The sequence below is a fragment of the Gymnoscopelus microlampas genome (genome assembly GCF_963454915.1).
Source record: "Gymnoscopelus microlampas genome assembly, chromosome: 8".
Classification (NCBI taxonomy): domain Eukaryota; kingdom Metazoa; phylum Chordata; class Actinopteri; order Myctophiformes; family Myctophidae; genus Gymnoscopelus; species Gymnoscopelus microlampas.
This window is the reverse complement of record NC_139945.1, coordinates 38,546,924-38,560,653: the sequence shown is the minus strand read 5'-3', so window position 1 is coordinate 38,560,653 and position 13,730 is coordinate 38,546,924. Positions and strand designations below refer to the sequence as shown.

The window sequence follows — 13,730 nt, the reverse complement described above, 5'->3', positions numbered from 1 at the left end:
ATGAAGTATGTTATACATTGAAAAAACATACTCTCATTGCTATCTGATAAGTTGTGAGATTGTAGATCAGCTGTATGTAAAAAACACTCAATTAAGTATTTCATGTTATCTTTAACAATTGCAGATGTATTCATTGATAGTCATGTTGTGTGAAATGCAACTTAGATGAAGTCTGCACCAAGTGAGGCTTGAACTGGTGACCTTCAGGTTGTGGGGCACACATTTAAGCGAGAAGCCACCAACAGACAAGAACCTGTGAAAAAGGAGATCACACAGATCATACAGTTTCACGCAAATAGCTGAAAAATCCTGGGTTTAAGTGTTTTTCAAACTGCTCAAGATTGCGGACAATCTAAGGGCGGTGCTTACTGGTCAACGTGATACATGTGTTCCTCATTAGTCAAGGCACATGTGTAAGCAGGTCTAATGGCTGTCGGCCAAACGAGGCATGACTTTTGCCTGTTTAAAGTTTCAATTTTCAAAAAATTGCTATAGCGCCCCCGTTTGACCAATTGGAGTAAGATTGGTTTCAGTGATATTTGGAATGGCCCTTTACATTTCTGCAAAGTTTCAAAGAATGGTAAGTCTGCATGTATGTGTTAGGGGCAGATGAATAATTGTCATAAAACTGCAATATTCATTGGCTCATTAAAGCTTCATTTTTTCACTTATGGAAGATATTTTGCAAACGTTTTTTGGTATAGGTCCAAAGTTCATGTGTAAAAAGTTTCGTGCAGATTACTCAAAAATCCCAGGAGGAGATAGGTTTTAACTGTTTTTCATATAATTCCAAATGGTGGGAGATCTAAAGGTCAGAGGTCAAAAGTCAGAGTGTGAAAGTTGTTCAGCATGAGGAGACGCATGTGTGCATCGAAGTTTCATGGCTGTAGGTCAAACACGGCATGAGTTGTACCTGTTCAAAGTTGGCATTTTTCAATTGAGTGCTATAGCGCCACCTTTTGACGAAAGATTGTGAGAATTATTTCTTGATCGTTTTTCATGACCATCTATCATATGGCCGAGTTTCATAAAAAGCGACTGCACGGTTCAGCCAGAACTGCCAAAAGTGGCAGAAGAAGAAACGGAAATAATGCGAATAACAATATGGGTCCATGCTGGAAGCCTGGCCCCATAATTAGGGTTGGGGTCCCCAGTTCAAATATGATTATTTTGGGGGGTTGTGGCCTGAAAAGGTTGAGAACCACTGCTGTAAGTAACAGGATAGGTGGGCACTGCATGGGATATCTGCACACCTCAATGTAAAATTGGCTATTTTGTCCAAAATGTAAAATAAAGTATACATGATTAGAACATTCTTAAACATTCGACAATTAAGGTCTAATATTTCTATAATTGCTACAAATTGCTACAAAACCTGTATAGCAGTCATTTTGGGGTATAAACAAGAAGTTGAAGGATAAAACTACTAATGATGATAATAACTGATAATGATGATGATGTTCACATCATGTAAAACATTTTAAATTGTTGTGCCTCTAGAAGGCAGTGGAAAACAGAAAGGTCTTTAGTTGTGTTTTAAAATAAGAGTGGCAGCATGCAGACCTAATTAAACAATATTGTCTTTATATTATATCTTCTACAATCCACAAACCAAAATCTACATTGGATGGAAATACGTACAATAATGAATTCATTTTCTTATATAACTTTGGACTGATATGCACATATTACCTTGCAAATAAAAAAGGGAGCTATGAGCTATATATATAGGCATTATGTATGACATATATGCAAAAAGTCAAATACATATTAGCTATATATGTAGGCATATATGTAGGCATTTATGACATATATGCAAATATATGAGCCTGATCGTGGCATATATGTGAACATATATGAGCTACATATAAGACATATATTCCCTATATATCAACATATATGCACATATATGAACCTGATTGTGGCATATATGTTAACATATATGAGCTATATATGAGACATATATTCCCTATATATCAACATATATGCACATATATGAACCTGATTGTGGCATATATGTTAACATATATGAGCTATATATGAGACATATATTCCCTATATATCAACATATATGCACATATATGAACCTGAATATGACATATATGCAGCATATATTCTGCATATACCTGCCATATATTGGCATATATGTTCATATATTTCCTTTCCGTGTGGGAATAACCAAAAATATATCCAAGATTTATCTATTTATTTATTTGTTATTACTGTAACTAACTGCATCCCGCGAGACATTCTACATACAGTACAGCCTGGACCAGCCAACATTGCTCCCACCACCTCAAGCATCTGTAAACATAAAGGTATTGCAAACAGACCATTGGGATGGCAGTGAAGGAAAACGTTTGTTTGCCTGCAAAACACATACAGTATGAGAATGAGGAGAATGGCTTGGCTATCCAAACAGCCTGCATGGGGCAGACCTGAAAGAGAGGCACATGCCTTTAACCCAGAGGTCTTCAACAGGGGGTCCGTGGAGGTACTGCAGGGGGTCCGCAAAATTGTTACTAGATTAGATTAAAAAAAATATAATTACAATACATTTTTTATATATTTTTTATTTTTTCAAAAATGTCCATTTGTCTTTAAATATTTATGTTTAAAATAAATCATTGTAATAAATCATTCTGTCCATTTTGAATAGCTTCTATACATGATTATTGTGCAATTGACAGATTGTTGATAGTATTGACATTGGTTCTCAGTTAATAAGGTATGTTTATAAATGGCAGTGGTACGGACACCCTACTCACTGTACCTTGTACATGTATGTTTAAAATAAAAGCATGAATATATTAATCTGTCTATTATTTTAATAAATTAGTATTGAATGCACAATAACATGGTATGTTTATATATATGAAACAAAATCGTATACATAATTATACAATATATGTTGAGTGTGTGAGTGCATGCGTGGCTGCGTGTGTGCGTGCGTGTGTGTGTCTTCAACCTGAACAAAACACATTAGGCCACTCCAAAGCTTTACGACATCCTGTCATTGTGACATTCACCCATTACCTGGCAGTAATGGACTCTGTGTGGCTAATGTCAGTGGGAACAATGTGTGTGCATGTGTGCATGTGTGCATGTGTGTGTGTCTGTGCATGCGTGCGTGCGTGCGCATATTGAAACTTCAAGCTGATTAAGGGTAGCAATTAACAATTTAATTACAAATGATTAAACATGTAAAATATTAAACTGATAAAATAATATCTTCACGTATTTAACAAAGGTGGCATAATACTGTAAATGGAGAATACTGACCACATCCAGGTGTGTGTGTGTGTGTGTGTGTGTGTATGTATGTCAAAGAGAGAGAGAGAGAGAGAGAGAGAGAGAGAGAGAGAGAGAGAAGCAGGGAAAAGGGTTATTGATCCATTACAGCAATGAGGCCAATAGCAAACAGCAGGACAAAGAGATGTCTCTGAGTAGACGTAAGCACGCACGCAAACCCACACACGCACGCACACGCAAAATGAGGCTTAGTTATTGTAGTTCAATTTCAAAATCCCACTGATATCACTTTGTTATACATACAGAGTATGATCAAAGCTGTGAAATCAATATGGATTAGAGTTGTAAGTTGTTTTGGATAAGTTCATTGGGTCAAACTAGCTATAGAACACATTCTATTGCTTATAAAGCATCTTCCATAAAACCCTAATGGTGTCAAATAATTCATTTAAAAAGTTAAAGCCTCAATAAGCAATTTATTCAACTGGTTGGCTGTATGTAGAACAGCAAGAACATAGGTTTTGAATTATAATACCATAACATAATTCAACATATTGTTGTAATTGTTTAGGAAACAACACTAGTGTGGAGGACTACTTTCACACTGTTTAATAAATCACAGATTGGGGTAGCCAAACAGAATTTTCAGTCTTTAAATTGTTTGTTTTTGTCTTATTGTGATAAATATCGCATTGTGGACTTGTTGTCATGATATTATGGAATTGCTTGGAGTTTTTGGTATTGTTACATCTCTAATGTATGTAAAACTCAACATTAATAGAATGAATTTTCATTGTAAGTGATGAGCAGTAATATCTTATGTACCCAGGTGTAACAACATGGACATATCCTTCAGATTATACTAATCTGATATCAATCAATCAATCAATCAAGTTATACCTTAAAGCAACATTTCTCCCGTTGAGGTGTAAAGAACAGCTCATTTGTTAGCTATGTTAGTTATATCGTATTAACAATATTACCCTACCATATTACAGATTGGTCAATAATAATAATAATTTATTCACACAAAAAAAGGTTATGGGTAGCAGCTTTAATATTCTAAGTTATAAGTTACCTAATATTCTATATTATAATATAGAATACATCCTAAAAGTTATAATATGTTATACATACAATACCTCCAGGTGCATGGTGCATTGTAAATCTGTTACACAGCATACAGTGTTTTTTTTTTCTGTAGCAGTGGAGGAAAGACATGCATGTCAGATTTGATTATATATTCTTGAAAAATAATAATGCTGCCAACAATTGCTCTCTCTCTTTCTTTCTTTCTCTCTCTCTCTCTCTCTCTTTCTCTCTTACAGTACGTTTGCTCTAGTTCCCTATCCATCCTCTATTTCCTCATTCATTCTCTCTATTTCCACCCAAGTCCCCAATCCCCACCCCCACATCCGAATCCTCTCGTGAGAGATACTTAAGGGATATAGAGGCAGATCAGGCGTAAAGGCAGCACTGTGCAGATGGTGAGAGCAGAGAGAGAGAGAGAGAGAGAGAGAGAGAGAGAGAGAGAGAGAGAGAGAGAGAGAGAGAGAGAGAGAGAGAGAGAGAGAGAGAGAGAGACAGACAGAGAAAGAGAGACAAAAAAAGACTCGAGTGATGCACAGAGAGACACAAAGACACAGAGAGAGACAGAGAGAGAGAGAGAGAGAGAGAGAGAGAGAGAGAGACACACACACACACACACACACACACACAATGAGACACATGAAGAGAGAGAGAATGGAGCCGGGTCCACAGGCAGACCGTAGCCAATCAGGTGGAAAAGAGAACAACCCACTGTAGCAGGCCAGCTGAGCTCCTCCACAATCAAATCTAGGGCGACTGTAAATACTATAGCACCACAGTGATGCTGAGCGCCCGCTCAGAAACACAGCTAAACACTGCAACAACATAGTAGCAGAACAACAAAAAACCTTCGATCTATCCTTCCTGTGTTGACGTAGTATGTATGATTAATGCTGAAACGAAGGAGACTTAATTGTGTTTAGACCACAGGGCAGACTAAATCGGCGAGTTTAAGATGTGATCGTGCCCTAGTTTTTGGTCCATAAGAACTGGCATCACTGAAGCCTGCTTTATACTTCATTGCGCGGTCGCATCATGCACTGAAAATAGCCCGTTTACAACCTCACAACTCGTTGCGATGTGAGCTTGTACATCGGCTATACAATACTTGGTAGGTGCTAAATGAAACAATTGCCCATAACATAATATACAGTAAATCGACAGCTGTACAGTATGTATAATAAATACAATATTATTTACTTTTACATGAGATTAATGCACAGGTTAGAACACCTAAAACACAATGACTATTGTAACGCTAAGAGTCACTGGAGCTCTAAATATTTCAGATTTAAATCTGCCTAACTCTTTTAGCAAAAGATAATATAATCCCAAACAATCAAAATACTCAAAAAGTGGTTATAATGAATGCCTTATCTATCGACCACCCTTTACTGTATAACTGTTTTGCTTTCCAGTGACAATCTACATGTCACATGCTTAAAATATGTACAGCGACACCAGCTTTACATCAATACAATATTGATATGCGATTGTTCTTTCACTGCTCATCAAACGCCTGCATTCGATCCTTTCTCATAACCTACAAACACGATACACAGGCTATATCAGCCATCTTAATTTAGACATTGCAATCAAGTTGGCCCATTTTAAACACCACATCGTCACTGATTAAATCTTCTTTCTATCCACACAGTTCGCACATGTGCACATGCACACACACTAGCATGGGGGAGATCATTTGTAAGTATGACTTAAGCTCATACTGCACCTGTTTATGAGGATGCATAGAATCCTGATGTCGTCCCATGGTGCTTGCCGAGTGCCTCCTATTCATCATTATATTTCAATAACAGCGATCAATCCCAGCCAAGCATATGGAAGCGTATGGCACGACTATACCCTTCCCTCTCTCTGTGGCCTCCTTCCGACACTTACACCCACCAACTAACTTCACCGTTTCTAACTGAGCGGAGTCCAGACCACAAAGCAGACTGACATTTCAATGGAGGCACACACACGCAAACCCGTGCCCTCCTTTTCCCACGCCGCGCTCCACTCTTCTGCCTCTCGGGCCACATATGCGCACTCACAACCGCAACAACCCCCCCATCCCCCCTCCCCCCTTGCCCTCTCGCCCACCCCTACTTCTGCAAATCCGCCAATTGCGAATGACTGCAGGTGCTTTAGGGACGGGAAGATATATACGGGCGAGTATGCAGGGATCGGGTTGTATGGAGGAACACCTGGTTGCTTGGATACACCAGGGGCAAAGATCAAAGTGACTCATTTCTGACCATAAACTAGTTGGTCAGAGCTCAATTGATTCTACTGGTACAATGCCGACTACTCATCAACTGTTTCCTGGGAATGATGCGCATTATCAGACCAACTGTCTTGGCCATATCAGGAAATACTGGTATATTGACTGATTAAAAGGCTTTTGTACAGCTCGTATTGCTGGATTAACCCATTAAAACCGGGAACGCACCTGTGTAACCACTTAAACCATCATTTTATACTTTGGCTATACAAAAATAGCAGATCTACAAGCTCTTAGCGTGGCACCGAGTGGCGCACTATGAGCTTGTAGATCTGCTATTTTTGAAAAATCGTGAACACTGACATATATAGCAACAGAAGTTTTAGAAGGATTTAGAAGACATTTTGTAGAATCGGTACCCACACAAAACTCCATTTCACTTTGTTATCCGATATACAACCCCCCCACACACACACACAGTACAATATTACAGTACCATATCGTAGCACTGATCATCATGACAAAAAGAAATTTGGTCAATATTTGTTCCCCCAATACAACTCCCTATTGTGTAGAGATGGTATGTTGGGAATGCAATGTGTCTCCAATCAATCACTGTTATCAGTAGGTTGGCTCATGTACCTCTATGTTAATGTATACCAGTGATTCTTGGGACGAGAGGGTAATGCAAGTGGGCCCCCAAATAATTGGCAAAACACTACGATTGCATTGATAATGTTACATGAATATAAAAAGATTATTATGTAAAATAAAATAAAAAAGGTAGGCTATGTTTTCTGTAAAACCTTGAAAAACTCGTTTTCATTGTGATCATTAGGATCTTAAAGTATATAGATCCAAGCCGGACAGAACACAATCGATTGATCGATCACTCGAATAAACATGCTCTGAAAATGCACCCAGCCTTCCCATCTGACGGCTTAACACGGCTGGCGTTGTTAAGTGGTCAGATGGGTGGGCCGTGAACGCTTCCGAGATGTTAAAGTGGGCCCTGATCCAGAAAAGGTTGAGAAGAACCACTGTTCAATGTCGTATCCTCCAGCTATTTAACTGGCTGACTGCTCTATGTGCATTTACTCTAATGTATGTGTGTGGGTGTGTTTGTGTGTGCAAGTGGATTTAACCCATTAAGACCGGGAAAGCATCTGTGTCTTTGGCAATTCAAAAATAGCAGATATACAAGCTCATAGCGCGGCACAGAGTGCCCCGCTATGAGCTTGTCGCTTGTTTTTGAAAAATCTTGATTTTTTTTTGCAAATCTTTGGAGCGAACATTTTTAACTCAAATGTTTGCTTCTGGGGATTCCACAAATGTCTTCTAAATCCCAACAGCTTTTAATGGTGCTCGAGCTTTTTCATGTCAAGGACCCCCAAAATTCTATGTATTTGACCGCGGACCACCATCTGAAAATATTTTGTTCCAGGGACCCCCCCCCCCCCATTTTTTTGTTGTGTGGGGGGGGGGGGGGGGGGGTACAGGTTGGTACCCCCTCCCCTGGTTAAGGGCGCCTGTCAGCAGGGATGTTGTACTGTGAGGAATATGATGTTCCTCCGCACACAGTATTTCCTCCAGGTGAGGCTCTTCACTGGCAGGTGAAAAGAAGCGTCAGGCGGATTCCATGTATATCAGAGGAGGCATGTGGTTTCAATTCCATCTTTTTTTGTGGACCCATATCAGGCTAAAAGCACCAAATACTGATATTTGCAACAGATTAATTACTAATAACTTCCACATTCAGCCAGAAGCAACCCAAGTTAGTCAGGTGTAGTTAGATCTCATCAGACTGAGGCAAACTGTAATGAATGGAACAAGGAAGGCCAATAAATAGGTAAAGATGGAGGGTGGGGTGGGGTGTTAATAGAAGTGAAGGAATGACAGAGATTGGAAATGGCAATCTTTATGTAAGCCCTGGCAGTGGAGTTCCCCAAAGACACCAAATCCATTTTGACATTGTGGCAACAAACATCTAACTTCAAGGTGGAGAACTTAGCATAGCCAGTAGCCACCTTATTAATGTTTCAGTGTAAAACTGTCAAACCCAACAAATCAAAACAAGGCTGAACACCGCTGGGAGCTGTCAAATCACTCATCTTAAGACATCTTTCTTTAAGAGGTAACTCAAATCACTCGCGCCTTAACGATGGGTCTGTTGTAACTGCTGCTATCACAGACCCGTCCCTTGTCTTTGAAGCTGCAGCAGAAATGAGGCCACACACACGCAAGCATGTACCCACGCACGCAGGCACCTACTCACGCATGCATGTACGCACACACACACACACACACACACACACACACACACACACACACACACACACACACACACACACACACACACACACACACACACACACACACACACACACACACACACACACACACACACGCACACACACACGCACACACACACACACGCACACACACACGCACACCCTCCCTTGCGTCCCCAGCTGAACTACACTGACCTGTGATCCCCAGGCGGCTCTCCTGTGATCCCATTGCGGCTGGCAGATCATCTGGAGATACAAGCATAAAGAGAGAAAAAAACCACTATGAAGGACTGGTCCACTCTGTGACTCTCCACACTCTCCACTGGAGCGCCACAGCACTCCTCGTTCACTATACCTCTTGTTCTCCCCCCTACCTCCCTCCCTCCCTCCCTCCCTATCCTCAGAATGATCCATCTAAAAATAAAAGGAAGGCACGCGGCTGCTGATGAAGAAAAAGACGAGAGCGCAACGCAACGCTGGAGGGCTGATCTGCATAGGCCTACTTCTCGTTCTACGCGTCCCCCCGCCCACCACCAGCGAAGCCCCCCCCCCCCCACATCGCTGCAGCGACTTCCATTTTTGTTCAACTAGGGGAAAAGCTGTAATTGAATTTCACAGTCAGGCCGCAGCTTTGCGAGTGCCCTCTGCACTCTGCCTAATGGCTTCTTCCTGCATGCAACTTCATGGCTTCTAATTAGTAGACAGTGGAGAGAGAGAGAGAGAGAGAGAGAGAGAGAGAGAGAGAGAGAGAGAGAGAGAGAGAGAGAGAGAGAGAGAGAGAGAGAGAGAGAGAGAGAGAATGGGAGGAGCAGGAGGAGAGAAGGCATGAAAGGATCGTGGCTAGGACGGAGGAAGGGAGGATATATAGGATGCAAACAACTTGGGAAGGAGAAAGAGTGTGTGAAAAGGTGCAGGCAGGGAGATGGAGGCAAGAGAAAGGACTGAGGAAGAGAGGTCAAGCAGGAAGTGAGGAAATTGGAGAGAGAAATCTCAGTCACGACTCATAACACAACTAGAAAAAGTGCTCCTCGGAGCACAGGTCTCTGCCAGGTCAGGTAGGTTATTGTGGGCCAGCAATGTTCAGACATGGCCAATCAGGATGGAATATGACAAATCGGACAGTTTCGTCTTCGATCACATGGCTATAGATAGAGATTGTGTACCGTTTCGCGTGATGTTTGGACAAAATCTGTAGGAGTAATATCAAAACATTTGTTTAACAAAAGTCGGCCTCCTGGTGGCACTATAACAGGTAGATGTGAAAAATTCAGGACAGAGGTTCTGCTCTTGCATCCAGGGAGTGTGTGTGCACAGTTTTACGTTGATATGTCCAACGGTGTGTGACACACGGCGTGACGGACAGGGTGCAAAACATAGTCTCGGCCACGCCTTCGGCCTGGCGGAGACAATTAAGAACAAAAAACAAACAAAACACATCCACAGTATAATATCTCTATAAATGTCCTTTAATATTGAGGATAAGCACTTTTATTTAGTGTATACTGTATGTAAACGGGCCCTATTATGCAGGTCTTAGGATGTGGAGGCGTGGCCCATGCCATTTTGCTATTATGAGTGCGGTAATCTGCGCACTGCGCCAAGGCGCTACGGGGTAAACGGCCCTGAATTAGTCATGGGTGTGGTTTAGGCGTTACTTTAATCAAACCAATCAGAGTATCGGCTGCCCTTCCCTTTAAGATCAGTGCAAGACAGAGCTATTTTCCGTGTATTAAGTGGTGAGATCAAAAGAGAAAGAAACATCACATTGAAAGGAGAGATGTCCAAGTGCATGCATGTCCGCCATCATAATCACTGTAACCTCTGTCTAATTATGTGACCGCCTCATGTTCAAAACACATCTGTGATATCTCTCGACAAACCTACAAATATTCACATTCTCAGTTGCCTATTATTAAAGCATACGCCCTTTCTATCTATCGCAGCGCAACAAGTGGACATACATCAGTATATTTCACAAATTTGCTCAGTGCTGCTACTGCTGCCCCAAAATATTTGATCTCCAAGCTAAAAACGGTCGCTGCGTGAGGCGTTGTATGCTTGTAGATCTCGCAGCATAAGTGAAAGTGAAAGTAAACAGCGCCGCTGCATTTGGAGAGAGAGGGGAACGCACTCCCATGTGTTTCACTTCTAGGCTACAGAAAAAAATGCTGTAAAAGCATTTATTTTATTTTATTTCTTTGGATTAATTAATAGGAATAAGTCTTTGAAATGCCATCTAAATTGGGAGTCTTTCAGATCGGGTGGATTGATATGTGAGTAGGGCTTTACCGCATAAAGACCTGGAAATAAGATGCACATAATAGTCCATCATGTCTTATGATTATGAAAAACCCAAATAAGATAGTGGTACTAAGCATGTCTTCTGTTTATTGTTGGTTTTCAAAAGTCTGTGCGATTCAGTTTCCATTGATGTATTTCGAAAATTCTCTTTACTAATTCATGAGGGCCGGAAGAGCGAACATATGAATATGCATACCAAGGTGTAGGATACAAGTACATGAAGGAAATGGATACCCATGCACAATGGATTAAAGCTCCCAATATCTTATTGAATCACAACATTTCAACACAAGACAGTCTTTATCAAGCAGCAGTGAGCGGATATCTATTTCATATCCCTTCATTATTTCAATTACAGCCTCAACTTTTCAATGAGGAGATGAAACATGGGGCGGGGAGGCCATGACTAGAAGTGTTCATTTATTCATTCACATCAATTTATGAAAGGGAGCTTCTCTCTGTCTCTTGTTCTTTCTTTCTATCTCTCTCTCTCTTTCTCCATGTTATATTAATGGGTGAATGGAGGATGGTTGTAATGGAAGGGGCTAGCTGGAGTCGGTCACCATGAACGTCCTCAACGCCACCGAGCGAGACACTACGTCACTACTACTGAGGACTTGGAGACTAAATAAATGGACTGCGACTGCATTCATAATATAGTGCTTCTGTAGTCTTCTCATAGCCATTTATTATGTAGGACTCACATTCACCCATTCACACACTGGGGGTGGAGGCAACTATGCAAGGTGCCACTGCCAACCTGCCCATCAGGAGCAGTTAGGGTTCAGTGCATTGCTCAAGGACACTTTGCCACGCTACCAGGACGCCAGGAGGAGCCACGCTCAGACAACCTCTCTACCTGCTGAGCCACTGCTGCCCCTAACCATTATACACTGCAATATCCTTTTCAGTCTTTCTCTTACAATATTTATTTGGGTCGGCTCGTCAACTCTCAGCATTACATTAGCTGATTGAGAACATCACGTAAGAAAGCTAATGAAAACATAGCTATTGTTTTTGCCAGTGACAGAAAATGATATACTGAACCATGGTGAACATGGGCAACCTACTGCAGAGGTGTGTGTAGCCACATGGCTTCTCATCATGACCAAATGCATTACGTCAGATAATGAGTTCGAGATCTACTACATGAAGCTCCATTACCTTCTGTAATGATTTGATGATGATACAGTGCATTGAATTGACTAGGGTGACTACAGTATACTATACAGTAAAATCCTCTGTGTTCATTTAGTGCCTTCACCTTGCCAGCCTGCTTCCACTTTTCTTCTCACAAAGACGCTTCCATGTCAGGGACACACTGACATATCTACTTCCTATTTTCTCAATATCCCAATCAAAGCCTGTGCGCTATGAAGGACTGGCACAGAAATGCCTTTAAAAAAACAAATAAACAGATTTAAAAAAAGAAAAACGAAATGATCCTTTCAAACATCAAAATGCATGAATGCAGTATGAAGCCGGCCCCAATAAGTTACCATAATGCACATAATATGTCCACTGTTGTGTCCTATATAGCAGTGGTTCCCAAACTGGGGGTCGGGACCCCAAGGTTTTTTTTGGAGGGTCCCCAGATGATTAGCTTAAAGTGCAACATTGTTTTCTCACTCAGCAGTAAACAAACCAACGTACAGTATGTAGATATCTGCACATTTCTAAAGTTACACTTTACAGACCTTTTTAATACCAAATTGGCCAAATTGTCAAATATTACGTAAGAAAGAGGCAACTACAAGCTCACAACGCCTTGCACTGCGAGGTGTTGTGAGCTTGTAGATCGTCTATTTTCACAATATATTTATCTGTGGAACCGAGTCAAACTAAATCAATCAACTCAACTCCTACAATTCCAAGTGCTTGTCAGTGTGGGGGGTCCCCAGTTCAAATATGATTCTTTTTGGGGGTTCACAGCCTGAAAAGTTTGTGAATCCTTGCTATAGCACACACAACAAACGGTTAACCACAAACATGGTCTTGTGGCCCCTGACTTCAAGTCATTTTACAATTGTGGCCCCCTGCCTAATCTAGTTGAATACCCCTGATCTAGCCACAAGCTCACAACACGTCGCATCATGACATGTTGTGAGCTTGTAAATCTGCTATCTTCACTACTTTTTGTGGGACACCCCTGACAAATACCCCAAATATAATAATACAAATATAATAATAACAAATCTAATGAATAAAATACATCTTGTAAATAATAATAAACAAAAAACTAATATTATTTTGAACAATAACAACTAAACAATGAGCAAACCCACACTGGAAACTAACTGAAAGTAAACTGAATTAAAAAAAGAAATACAATAAAATAAAATAATTGAAAAATAATGACCAATACATAACTATAATAGCTCTGGTCTACTCTGTATGTGCTGCCGTGCGAGGTTTACCTACTTGCGTGCGTACTGTGTGCTGCACGTGTCTGAGCGAGTGCATGTGACCGTCCCTCGCTCGTTACAGCTCAGAACCGAACGCGCTTGTCTCCTCTCCAGCAGATGAGACTGATGTGGCTTGAAAGAGCTACTGTCATCCACAGGAGATGAGCT

General features: G+C 40.9%; 1 protein-coding gene across 1 annotated transcript in view; it reads right to left on the bottom strand.

Annotated features, from left to right (window-relative positions):
- pde3a (phosphodiesterase 3A, cGMP-inhibited) overlaps positions 1-13,730 on the bottom strand; it is a 76,876-nt gene that overhangs the window by 32,698 nt on the left and 30,448 nt on the right. The window contains exon 2 of the mRNA XM_084064656.1: positions 9,052-9,102. Coding sequence (XP_083920782.1) covers positions 9,052-9,102 — 51 coding nt within the window. The remainder of the gene's footprint in view (positions 1-9,051; positions 9,103-13,730) is intronic.